Source organism: Eulemur rufifrons, chromosome 16, assembly GCF_041146395.1.
Source record: "Eulemur rufifrons isolate Redbay chromosome 16, OSU_ERuf_1, whole genome shotgun sequence".
NCBI classification, from domain to species: domain Eukaryota; kingdom Metazoa; phylum Chordata; class Mammalia; order Primates; family Lemuridae; genus Eulemur; species Eulemur rufifrons.
In genome coordinates, this window is record NC_090998.1 from 34,638,807 (window position 1) to 34,652,897 (window position 14,091).

Genomic DNA, 14,091 nt, shown 5'->3' on the forward strand with positions numbered 1-14,091 from the left:
ATAAATATTGTTACCCTTAGAGATCTCTCTCTTGTGTTTTTGCTCTTTGCTCTGCCTCAAGTCATGTACATAAAATAAAAGTTTTTCCATTTAATGATATGTGCAGCCGTAGGAGCACAAGTCTTACCATCATACAAATTTGGTGTTGGATAAAAGTTGTGTTGACTGAGCAAGGTGCAAAGTTTGATAGTCATCACTAGTGGGTACTAAATCATCTCAAAAGCCATCCTGTTTCCCCATGCAATGATATGGGGATCTGCCATCAGAGTGCCTAAGCATGATGAAAAATATCCTCAGGTGAGAAAACCAAAGTGCAAAGAAGTTAGGGAGATAGTATTCATTGCTAGAAATATTCTAAGTTTAGAGCCAAATCTATGCATTGGCAGTAAAAATTCTAAGATGGCCATAAACCATCTAGAGTTAAATGCATATCTTAGCCTGCATATTTTGTAGGTTTTATCAATGACTTGCAGGATAAACATAGAGCCACTGCCGTTCCTTCACTTTGCAATGAAGGTTAGACAGGATTCCCTCCCCATGTGCTCCCGGTAGCAAAATAATCCTTAGAAAATTTTATTTGAAGATGAGCTGCAATATAACACCAAAAGGAAACTTTTCATAACAGATATAATTTAGCATCAAACAGAAAGGCGTATTGGCATGACAATTGGCTTTAAGGTGGGTAGATAATTACAACATTAAAGCCTGATGGAAAAAAATGTCATGAAAAAGTTTGATATGGTGAACAAAAAAGACTTTGCAGTCAGACTGACCTGGATACAAATCCTTTTGGTACCGATTTTGCAGCATTGGGCAAACTATTTGACTGCTCTCTGAGCCTCAGTTTACACCCATATAAAATGAGGAAAATCCTACCTACCATATACATTTGCATGTGATTTATGTACATTTAGTATATCAAATGTCTGGCATCAAGCAAGTTCATGATGAATGTTTGTTTGCTTAGTCTGAACAGAATATGAATAAATAGTGTAGGAGTAAGGGGCAACTTACTCTTTCCCCTGAAAGTTCACTGAAAGATCAACTCACAATTAAGGCAGATTAATAAGAAAAAGGTTTATTTATGATGTACATGGGGAGAATCACAGAGTGATTACCCAATATCCCAGTGAAGTTCAGATATTTTTATACATGTCTTTTAGAGAGGAGGGAGGAAAATGAGGAGTATAGGGGTGATAAATGATTGCTAGGGAGGATGAAAGGATGGTGGAAACAGATTAACCTGTAAATTAACCTGAAAGACAGGTATTGTTTTTAAAATAATTTGGGCCATGTCTGGTTGCATTCTGCAATATATTGAGATAACAGGGAGAGGAAGGGAAAAGTCAGTTGCCCCCTTTGATCTTTTGACTGATAAGTCCGGTTTATGCAGATAGAGGGAAAGCCCCCTCCAATGCTTTGTTGATCTGGCCTGCAATTCAAAATACTCTTTATACCAAGGAGTCATATTTTGGGGTGAAATTTCTTGAGCTCCTTCAATAGTCGGTCTCCTAAATATGATAGTATTGTCTTGAAGAGTCCCCAGTAACGTGAAGGGAAATTGTAGTGGAATATAATTCCTGCTACTGACTGAACATCATCTGACCTCTTCTCTACCAGTAATCTGTTGGGTGACATGGGAGGACTCCTGTAACCTCATTGACTGTCACTGTCTATAGCTGTAAAAGGAAGAGCTTAATTTATTTCCTTACTCATTAGTATTGTTTAGTATTAAGAATAGATGCTTTGCATCTAGTGGTCATTGAATAACTGTTGAATTAGTGCAGTGATAGTGGGATGCCATCCTATGGGGAACTTGAGTGTATCATTGGGAACTTCTGCAAGAAATACAGACTTCACATTCACTCTGTTCGCGCTATGTGGAATCTATAAATCTAGCTCGCTGTAGCCACCTCAGGCTTTTCTGATTGGATTGTGCCAGTATAAAGACAGGCAACTGCTAACATGCATGTAAGGTTGTTTACCCCAGCATGTAGACTTGTTTTCCAAAAGGACCCTGAGGGTGATAGAATAGCCCTCCCATAGGTGTCCAACAGGAAAACAATGTATTTTAGACTTTTCTTGGCCATTGACCTCTGGACTAACAATAGTTTCAGAAAATTTTTCAATTCACTAAGGGTATAATTCTCAAACAACAAAATGTATTTTATTCTTTCCATCTCTCTAACCTGCTCCAATATATCTTGTTTTCCTAGTCTTTGCTCTCTTACGTGAGGGTGGATAATTTTTCTCTAGAGCTCAGAGGATGAACACTCTTGACCTGAAATTCATTGAAGAAAGGCATGGGAAGTCTGGCAGTTCAAATCCATTGCTCTTAAGGTTTTCCTTTCTGTTATATGTTATCACTGAGTGTCCGTAGGGGTCAGAGATGGAGGCTCTGTGGTTGCTCTTGAGCCTGAAGTCTTTGCTAAAAAAGATGAAAACAGGAGGAAACCATACTGGGTGCAGAGCAGTGAGGATCCAGCCTGTTGTTTCTAAAAGCCTGCTACATTCAAGACACAGTGAACTTAGTCTGGTTTGGTTTTGTTTTGTTTTGTTCAGAAAAGTAAAAAGAGAATCTTATGTCTCAGATATCACTATTCTACCAAAATTCAATTTATTTTATGCTAACAAAATTATTTGAAAGTATTTAATAACATTATAGTCTCTCTCCAATTACTGCCTCTTTGCCCGAACGGCAAAGCTTCTCCTAAGAGTTCTATATTTACTGCCTGTATTTCTCACCTCCTGTTTTCTCCTGAACCAACTCTAATCAGGCTTTTGCCCCCAATAGCAACTTCCTTGGGAGCTCAAAGATCTTATCAAGATCGACAACCCCTGTATTGCCAAATTCTGTGGTTAATATTCAGTCCTCTTCTTACTTGAACCTTCAGCTGCATTTGACACAGTTGATCACTCCTGCTTCTTGAAACACTTTGTTTACCTGACTTCTGGGACACCACTTTCTCCTGTTCATCTTTTAATGCATGTCATTCCTTTTTAGTTTTCTTTACTGGCTTCTCCTCTGTCAACTTCCAGAAGGGCATCAGTGCTCCCTGACGCCCTTCTCCCGCCTTTCTATACTCCCTTTTTGGGTGATTTTATCCCATTCTATGGCCTTAGATCAACTGATACACCAGTGACTCCCTGTTTCGATCTCCTGCCTTGGCCTCTCCCCTAAGCTTCCCAACTGCCTACACAGTACCTCCCCTTGGATGTCTAATAAGCTTTTCCATATTAGCATGTTCTGAACAGCTGTCTGATTTCTTACCCACTTCCCTATTTTCTACAAGTGTATTGGTTCCCCTATCTACCCTTTCTCAGTAAATGCTATTACCACTTGCAGTTGCTCCAGCCATTCAGAAATTCTGTTAGTGATACCTTCAGAATACACTGTGATCTGACCACGTAGCAACCCTTGTTTAAACCACCATCATTTCACACCTAAACTACTCCAACAGCATCCTAACAGGTCTTTATTCCTCCTGCAGCCAGCTTACCACTCTCCACATCACTCCCACTCCCACAACCACTGCAACTTTGCTGTTTCTTGAACACAACCATCTCATTCCTCCTCAGGGCCTTTGCGCTTGCTGCTCCCTCTAGCTGATGTGACTCTCCTCCAGAGCTTTGCATGGCTTGCTCTTTCATATCAGTCAGTACTCCGCACAGAGGTCACCGTCAGAGAAGTTTTCTTTCGACTAATTAAAATTGCACCCATATCCAACTCACTGCGCTCCGTCCCCTTTCCCTGCTTTATGTCCTTCAGAGCAGTATTTGACATCGGGCTATATTGCTATTTGCTGATTTACAGGTCTGCTTCCCCAACTAAAATATATGCTCCATGAGACCTTCCTGAAAAAAAATTATAAATATAGAAATGAAACCATTGTGAGGAACCCCTAGAGGCCATTCACTTCTACCACCGATCTGGTATTTGTATCAATTTTATACTGTCCCCATTATTTTTGAAGTGAATATTTTTATATTGAATCACATTTTCCCACTGATTGCCAGCATTTTTTTCATGGAGAAAAATAACCTCAATATTAAATAAAAATTTTACCAAGGACAATAATATCTACTCTCGACAGCATGCAATTAATTTTCCTATGTAGCCCATAGAAGAAATTAGTCATTCGGACAATTGACTGTGACCATTGCTGGCAGCATGTGTAGAGACAGAACAGAGACTGGAACAGTGACATTTTGTACCAAATGTGCAAATACAATGAAGCGCAGAATAAGCAGTGACTATGTGGTATTGAACCGCAGCCAGAGTCTGAAAACTAACACAAAAGTATGTTGTCTGATAACTTTCTTCCACTAGATTTCACTCTTTCCTTATTAGAGGAGTTCTCATTTGAGTAAAAAAAAAAAAATGTCCATTTATATAATTAACATTCATTCTTCTTAAGAAGTGCTAAGTAGGTCAAGTTGTTTGATGACTGATGGAAGACCATCCAAAATGACCTATCACTGAGTGTGTTCCCTTAGATTTTGCACTAACTTTAGTTATCAGCACCTCTTTATAGCCAATGGTTTGCACACTCTCCCTCCTTTCATAGGTGTTTTTAAGATGTTTAGCACTCTTTCCTTGTGCACTGGTGACCTGTATTGCCCTAGTGAAGGGTATTGATTTTCCATTATTCCTAGGTGCCACACGATACATTTCTATTAGTTGTAAACACTTATAAGACTGACTTCTATTTTGTCCTTCATCACATCAGCCTGCCAGGGCAGGACATCTTTAAATGAGGCCCAGTGCATTTCACCAGACACGTTTCCATCTTGGCACTTAAGGGAATGATGCTCTCAAGGTGTCTAGATGTAATGAAGCTTGTTTTTTAAAACCTGCTGCTATCTTGGCAGAGCCTCAAGGCAAGGCCTCTTAAAAGTAACAGACTGTACTTACTTTTCAGACCTATTCTGGGCTTGACTTATTTGCTTTTTCTATAGGCACTAAACTATTACTTATATCTTGTTGATATATGCTGGCTTCAGAATTATCCAGGAAACTTCATATTGGCCTCTGCAAGTAAGGAAAATCATTGAAGAAAAAAATACAACTTTATAAAATTGACCCTCAAGGTAAATTAGATTGTTTGGACAACAACAATTAGGAGAGTTCATTGATATTTTAGGATACACAAAAAACACATGAAAGAATCAAGTTTTTAAAAACATTTCAAGTAAGGGTTTACAGTTTGTCTTGGATTTGTTTTAGTGATAAATGTGGTCTGCCATCTCTACTACTTGTTGACAAAAGCCTACTTCAACCAGAAAGCCAAGATTTTGCCCCAAAGGTTTTAAATTTTTTAAATAGCCTATGTGCCTGTGAGAGAAAACTCCAAAAGGTTATAAAATCCGTTTGCCCTTAAAGGGAAAAAAACAACAGTGAATATTAAGAGAAAATGAAAATATAACATATGAGAAAAGGGTAGTTGTCAAAGGACATCTAAGAAGCAGATGCTATCTTTCTTTTGTACATCCCTCACATTTTTTGTAGGGCATCTCTTACATTCAGCCTTGCCTTAACATTCCTCCTGCTGTCATCCATGGTGGAAAATGGTCCCCCTGCCCTTTTATTCTCACATGTTGGTTTACATCCTCTTTCCTTGTTCTCTGTCTTGGTTGGACATGTCTCATGAGCTTCTTTTCATTTACATGGTAACTAAAAGGGTGACTTGGATCACCCCAACAAGAATTTTTAACACTTTCCAAACATTTACTGCCTCATCTCACAATATTTACACTTGACCTCCACTCTCTTTAATTATCTACTCCTTTCCTCTGAAGACTTTGGCAAATGGCTCAATCTATGTGTTACTCTCTGCATGATTCCAATTTACCTAGTTTACAGGGAAAAAGCAAAACAACCATTTTTTCATAATAATCTTAAGTTGATGGGTAACATATATTTAAAAAACAAGTATTTATTGTGTTATTTCTGTTTACCTAAATCCATCCTGTTTTTGCGTTTACATGAAACCAAAATGGAATTGTTGTATATCTTTAACTTTCAGAGAGCTTCATTCATCATTCAACAAATATTTGAGTTCTTACAATATACTGAACATTATTTCAGCTATGGAGAGTACAGCAGTGAACAAAACAGAAAAAAATTCATCTAAGCTCCCTAGAGCTTACATTCCAGTGGGGCAGACAGGCAATAAACAAAGAAATAAGCAAAATCTGTATGTCAAGGTTTCCAAGGATTTATTCAGTCAAGTGATACGATGGCAACTTTGCCAATTAGAAGCACAGGGCTGCTGAAAGAAATCAGGCACTTGAGTTTCTTAATAAGAAACAAAAATATCACCCAAAACATGAGTACAATTCTTCAGGCCACCACTGCTCACTGTCATCTAAAATCCGGTTGCTAGGACACTGCTAAGCTAGCAAAGCTAAGGACACTTTACAGTCTGGGGAAATTTTTGGTAGGATGATGTTCTGACATTCATGGATCTAAATTCAATTATGAAATAGGGAGCAATAGAGATTAACAGTGAAAGAAAGAAATATGTATAAAGTTGACTTTTTAAATCATTTGAAACTTAATAATCTAATGCCTATAAAGAGGAGATATTCAAATAATTACATTGAAAAAGTATTGGTATTTTATGATAACATTTAAGAATCTGTTATTAATTCTATTCTAAATGGTTACCAACTTTTCAGGAGAATCTAATCAATCTTTTAATTTCCTCAAAAACCAGGTGGCTAGTCTTTAGCCCAGAAAATACAACTTTTGTTCTGATACTATGGCTTTAGTTTTGAAGGGTAATCAGTGTCATTATATTTTTATCCTCCAATGCTTCTCTAAATAGAAATGAGGTCTTTTCAGTTGATTTGGGAAATTGAATGCCAGTCAGGGAATTCAAAACAATGTTGGTTTCAAGCTTGAGCTCCTCTGAATAGCACCAAGTTCTTTTTCTTGACCCTGAGGCATGGGTCTCAATGAAAAAAAGTTGAGAAATGATGAATCTAGGATGTCCTGAGACCATCTTGCCTATATACTTAACATTGTCCTGAAATTCTGTCCTAATGTGGGTCATGAATAGTAGGGATCAGTAGCTTATTTTTATTGGTATAGGCAGAAGTAAACCATATATGTAAGAAATAAGATGAGCTATATATTATGACACAGTTCATTTATTTGCACATAGGAAATATACTCATATAAATGAAAATTAACTATCATATAGGAAGCAAAATGTAAAGTTGGACGTCTGTTCACACTGAGCCCATCACCACGAACTGATGTGAACTGGAATAGTGTAACACCATGTGCCTAAATAATTCTCACATCACTGAGCCACAAATCTGATCAAGCTCTGCAGTTATTGTTAGATTTAATAGCAGAGAACAGTCAGAAAGCTTTGCATTACCCAACACTGATAACATTTCTTGAAGAACAAAATAAATGACCACTTCATAATATGCAATTCCAGGATCAGCCTGTCTACATGGGGCTTTGTAGCTGAACACGTCTTGCCTCATCATTCCCTTGATTCAACACCTTTAGCTTGTGTTCAAAATATATATTTTACATTTATGTACAAGAAAAGAGAGCTATGACTCTCATAACACTCATATACAATCTGTGTATAAAACTGGGCACACATCCGTAGTTAGGATGCCAGGAGAATGTCCGTGTTTGCCATCAATCTCCTTACTCATCAGAGTCTGATTAGAAGCTAACTATCCTCTGGGACAGTTGTTTGTGCAGAAAGTGTTAAAGTTGGTCTTCTTGTTCACATTAGGGTTGGATGAATCAAATGATACAGCCCTATGGGGGAAAAAAGTAGGTTAAAGCCTCTCAAGGGAACTGGCTTTTGGTGATGACTGTCATCAGTGATTCTCAATTAGAACAGACAGAGCAGTAAAAATAATTCCAGCTCTGAATTAAAAACAGGAAGTGGCATCACTTTTCATGGTTAAAGACAACATGGCCTAATAGAAAGTGTGTATTCTTTGGAGCCAGACCAAACCTGGGCTCTGCTGTGTGGCACCGACGCCACTTTGGACAAGTGACTTCTCTAAAGCAATTTTTCTCATCTGTATAGATGGATATGTTAATTAGCTTGGTTGTGGTAATCATTTCATAATGCATACATATATCAAGACATCATATTGTGGCATTATATACCACTTTTATTTGTCAGTTACACCTCAGTAAACCTGGGGGGAAAGCTTTCAGGATTGTTCTGTGTGTGTGTATATGTATGTATGAATGTACAACCAAGGATGATACTAGAACATTGCAAGAGCTCAATAATTTGTAACCCAAATGTCCACAGATTTCCTTATCCTTTGGTTGCACATGTTGCTGGCTCATGCTCCCTCTGGCACTGTTAAAGTCCCCCATAGTTATGTCTAGAGGTCACCAGCGTGTGTCCCACATTGCACAAGAAACTAGTAAGCTTATGTCCTTCTGTCTTCCACATGAGGACACTGCTCCATGCCTCTGAGGGAGGAGCCCTTCCCCAAAGCTCTGCTCCGGGAGCCCTCTGAGATAACTCTGCTCTGACCCAAGCCCCGGTCAGAGGCTTCAGGGGCGAGTGTTGTGCAATGGATGAAGGCAGAAAGGAGAGGATGGTCTTCATTTTTCACCTGGACCTTGAAGCAGCTGATGTGTGACCCTCTTGAAAATAGACTTATCTTTCCTCTACTTCACCCTCAGGAAAAACGTGACCTTAGAGTCACGCTGGGAAATAAACTGATCTTGTCCATTTACCTATCTCTTCTCTCTGTCTCCAGAAGTGTGCTAATTGCTCTCCAGGTATTAGCTCATCCTCCCAAGAAGCCAGTGAGGTTGGTATGTTTAATATTAATTCCCAGATGAAGAGACCAAAACCTAGAGAGATTCAGAATATCATCCTCCCTCCTCTTTCTACCTCCTTTCGATAACTACCTGAGGTCTTGCCAGCCTCAGATGTTCATTTTCCACTAGATGAACCCCAAATGTCCCAAAATGGTAACAATTATTATTATTACTGTTCCACTCCAAGTCCAGATTCACACTGACTCAAGAATAATGAGTCTGAAGAGGTATGGCGAGTGGGAAATGAAGTGCAAAAATTAGAGTAGTAGAGACCAAGAACGGAGGCGGGGAGTTAGGAGCTTAAGTAAAAGAATCTTTGTGCATGTGTGTGTGAGAAAGAGAGAGAGACAGAAAGAGAGGGAGAGAGAGAGAGAGAGACCTGCTTTATTGTGCCAGTCTGGAATCAAACCCACTAGATCTCTGAGGAGTGCTTCTACGTTCAAAAATTGAAAAATCAAAATAGTGGAAACAGGAGTATATCGTCTTGCTCTTCTCCTTACCTTGCCTGTCATGTCCCCCCTTCTTCCCCCACCTTGGACATCTGCTTTTATTTGTGTATCTTTCTAGGGTCTCTTTATATACCGTGGAGTACTGCTCAGCCATTAAAAAGGAATGAAACAATGCCTTTTTTGCAGCAACTTGGACAGAACTGAAAGTGATTATCCTAAGTAACTCAGGAACAGGAAGCCAAATACCGCATGTTCTCGCTTATAAGTGGGAGCTAAGCCATGGCTATGCATGGTCATCCAGAGTGACATAAAAGAGTTTTGAAAAACCAAACAACATCAAAGTAATAAAAATAAAATAGAAGGCATGGATCTGAGGGACTTTATGAATAAAACATCATCTTTTATTTATCTTCTTTTAAAAATTTTCTTACATGGCACTAGCTACTTCTCTCACACTTCACCACCTCACCAGCCCCAATTTTCTTCCCTGATTCCTTTCTTTAAAAAGAAAAACGTAAAATAAAGTCATATTCCAGATAAAGACCAAGACTTTCCTCTCTCCTTCTTTTCTTTACTCCTTATTTCCTTAACTCATCTTTCTCTCTCCAAGTACAGGTGGGAAATAATTGAGGAACTATTTTTTGGTGAATGAGATTTTGATCATAGTCCACAAGAAATCTCTAGAGATTGCTTTCAAACTAAAATCAATTTCATACCCAGTGGCAAACTTAGTTTCATGGAAGAAAAAGCTAAAAGGGAGCATTAAAAAAATGTCTAAAAAAGAAGCCAATTCTAAACATACTTGCTCAATTACTACCAAGAAGTATTCTCTTCTTTAAACCAAAAAAATACAAAGAGAATTGCTCTATTGATAAGGCTTTGTGTCATTTATCCAGGGCAGAGGAAAGATATCCTGGTCATCATTCCTTTTCTTTGCTAACCATAATTTTTCTTCAGTTACAGTTTAGCAAAAGACTAAATTCAATGTTAATTCTCTTTGCAAGAGTCTTCCAAATAACATAGAAAGAACAAAGATGGCATTAGCAAAAATAAAAAGCAAATTCATGTTAATCGCAGTAATAGTTTACAGATATTATTAACACGCCATTTTCTACTCATAATTTGGACAAAAATGTTCCAAATTCATTCAGCTTGAGTGCTCTGGGTTTTATGAATTCCCGAAATTATAAGTCTATTTGCTACTGATATCTGAAAGACACGGGGAAATGAGACCAACAAGAGATTTACACACACAGAAAAGGACGATATTGCATCATTCCATTTTTCTTCTTGTATATTTATTTCTTATCAGTGGCTTGAAGTGATCCATGGATTAGGAAGCTGATACACATTGAAGGCTTTCCTGGTGACTGCCACTCCCATATTCTCCTTTCCTCAGTGCCCATTCTACCTTGGCCAGAATTCTCTGCAGAGAGAGGAGTGGAATGGACATAGAAACCCCCAAAATGTTCAGGCACTATATTACTGGCACACCTCTATCAGCTGTGTATATAAAAGTTTGGATAACTTTAACTTTCTTACATTGAGATAATGGATTAAAAATATTTTTTTCATCTCCATGTTTTTTAAAAATATTAACATAGCACTGATCAGTTTGTGATTATTTAATAATTAAAAGTGAAAATGTATATATTAATGCCTATGGATCTATTTCAGATGTTTCTTCAAATTTAGTGTAGTCTTTCTTTACATACTAGTTTGTGAACCTTAATTGGTGCCTCTATCTAAAAACCAAGAGCAGGTGAGACACCTAAGAAAATCTCATTTGCATCTTGTTCCCCTTCCTTCTGAGAGGGTTGTCCCTCCCAATTTTGCCTTGACAACAAGGAAATAACTAATGACAATTTGAGAACTAATTCACTTTTGATCTCTTATGTACCATGTCAGGTTTTCCATCGTTTGGCTCAAATTAATGCTGAGTTGCAGGAGAACAGGACAGGAGTCTGGCATTTTTACATTCAGGACAGTTGCTAGCAGAGATGAATAATAAATGTCCCTTGATATGAATCAAAGAACTTGATTAAGTGAATTCTATCCTCTTTACTTTGTCTTCTTACACAAAACATGCCACTATAAGGTTCCTATTTTTTTTCAGTAGTGAAACAAAATACAACAAATTTACTCCATATTTATTAAGTATGGATCACTTCCTTCCTATAAAAATTTAAAAGTTCAGTTCTCCAGAATGAAAGAGATAAACGTGTAGATGCAAATCAATTCTGTATTGGTTTCTTATTACCACATTAAAAAGGAAATCTGAGGATGTAAGTTATGGCTTAATTTTGATTTTGAATGCATTCTGCTACCTAATGCACATAAAATAACCATCACAGAATGAAACTGATACATCTAACAGCTGGCTTCATTTAAATGATTTTAAAATAAGTGCTTTATAAAAAGTCAATTTTGGGTGTTTTGCTGCTTAGGAACAAAACAAATCACAAATGTGTTTTTATTTGATTTTCTCTGACAGGACTGGGAATTCCCACATTTCATGGGAGATGTCGATGTAAATCTCCCTGGGTTGCACACTCCTCACATGCAGTTCAAGATTCCTTTCTTCCAGAAGATCTTCAAGGAGGAATATCATATTCATATAACAGGTACGTTATAACGTTGAACACAATTTGATCGTCTCCATATATGAAAGCAATGCTAGCCGTCGTAAGGGGGAAAAAAGCAAACCATAATATTTGAGAGGCATAAATATAATTTTATTTCTCATTACCTTAATGTTACAAGGTGGTTCCAGGTTGGCTGGGAGTTCTGTACCAACATTTTGGAACCTAGGCTCCTGGTAGCTTCGACAATTTCAGGGTTAACATCCAGCAGGCAGATGGGAATAAAGAGAATGGGGAAAATGATTAAGAAGGCTCCCCTGTTCCTTAACCTCCTCGGCCTGGAAAAGAAACTTGTCACCTCCCCTCGTATTCCATTGGTGATAACTGATAGACAGTAGATAGAGTCAAGGATAGCAGGGAAGTGTAGTCCCCAGCTGGGCAGCCCCTCCAGGCGTTAGGTCTCGTGTTCTGGTGTAGGATTATCAAAGGGGGACCAACTCTTTGGTGTGGGTAGTTATCCTGCCATACCACTCTACCTTGATCTTGCTCACTGGGTGGGTCTCTTCTTCACAACATACAGTTCAGTATATATTTTCAACATTAATGCTCTTTATGCTTTTGTTCTTCATTTGTTGCTGAGAGCAAAACACAATGGTATCCTAGAGCTCCAATCAGAACATACGCCTTTAGGGAGTTAGGCCGCTTCTCATCTGATTTCCTAAAACCTTCTTCTGTGGCAAAGCTCAGGTTTGTCTCAAGTGGTTCTCTTGTGGATCCCCAGATTATTTTACTTTCAGATATTTCCTGCTTTTGAAATGGCTAAAATACGATTTATTATAACAGTCTTTCATGACATCTCAGTCATTTTCATCTAAAAAACGCTTCCTAGGGTTATGTTTTATCCTTTTTTTTTTTTTTTTAAATAACAAGTAGCAGACAGCTGAATGATCACAGAGAAAGGGTAGCATTAGTTCCAAAGCTGTTCAAATGCAGGTAATGAATGTGCGTCTGTTTTAAGGACAATGGCCTAGGATCCCACACCTGCTATAATAAAAACTGCTGAAGAAATCTGTGCTTACACTACCGTCTGTGCTGCCAAACAAAAATAGCCTGAGCACAGAAAACATTAACATCTGAGTACTGCGAAAAACCTTTACTTCCCAGCTAGGAGGCTGTTTTCTGCTTTGAGCATGAGGCAACCTTCCTAAATTGGAGAATGAGCTCATGAATAGGGAAGATGCAGCAGGTTTCTTTCCCTATTCAAAATGAATGAGGCCCATCTATTAAATTCACTGGATAAATCAATCAATTTGAGTTCAGGTCACATAGTGTGGTTTCAGAGTCCCCACTTAATCTCAGCAGCGTGCTGCCCTCTCGGACTTCTAAAACAGCTATCACACACATGGCATCATCTTATCCCTTTGGGTGGGCTTTTGCTTAGACCATCTGTTCTTGCTACCAGCTCTTGTCCCAGGCCATCATTGCACTAATATTGTCTCTGACTATCAGAATGCCTGTCAAAAATATACTGCTTAAATGTAGAACATCACATTTTTTTAAAAAGGGGGGAAGAACTGGAGAACCTGTTGGTAAGAAAAAAAATTGAACTGTTAAAAAAAATTTAATTTAGGGCTATTTTGCATGGCTTTGTTATATACACTGTCATTTATAGACGGTACAGATTCAGAGTTTGTAGCGCCCAAAGTTTACACAATCTGGAATGCTCTATTTAAGAAGTTGAATATAAAATTACATCTAAAAATTATATTCAGTGCCTTGGAAGGGAGCCATGCATACAGAGTCCCTGAAGCTTCAGTGTCATTAACACGGAGGAAAAGCCTACTGTGCATTGAGAGAGAAGCAGATATCTCGCTGCCATTTGAACTAAAACCCTTGTCCCACCAAATATTATTTTCCAAAAACTTAAAAGGAAGTAAGACTAGTTAAGTTTTTGTAATGGAGACTGCACATTAATAAGGTTTGCCAGAAGGTGGGACTATATTGTAATTAAGGCTTTGATGCTATGTTTGCCAAATTACACGGATTGCCAAATCGTCAGGGAACTTTATAAACGCTGAGATCGCTGGGCTCCATTGCTAATGGTTCTGACCCAGCAGGTCTGGGCAAGGGCCAGGGAATGGGACTTTGGAAAAGTTCCCCCAGGTGATGTTGGTAATTGGGTATGACTCCTTTCTGATTGAGAAGCCACGGATAAGGTCAGAGTGTCTCCCTA

At 38.2% G+C, this 14,091-nt stretch overlaps 1 protein-coding gene across 4 annotated transcripts in view; it reads left to right on the plus strand.

The window, feature by feature from the left end:
* The window catches only part of TMEM117 (transmembrane protein 117), a 430,326-nt gene that overhangs the window by 405,720 nt on the left and 10,515 nt on the right, over positions 1-14,091 (plus strand). For 3 of the 4 annotated variants that reach the window (XM_069490727.1, XM_069490728.1, XM_069490729.1), the window contains one exon: positions 11,771-11,900. The exons of the other annotated variant lie outside the window; for it this stretch is intronic. In XM_069490727.1, coding sequence (XP_069346828.1) covers positions 11,771-11,900 — 130 coding nt within the window. The remainder of the gene's footprint in view (positions 1-11,770; positions 11,901-14,091) is intronic. 4 annotated transcript variants of the gene reach the window in all.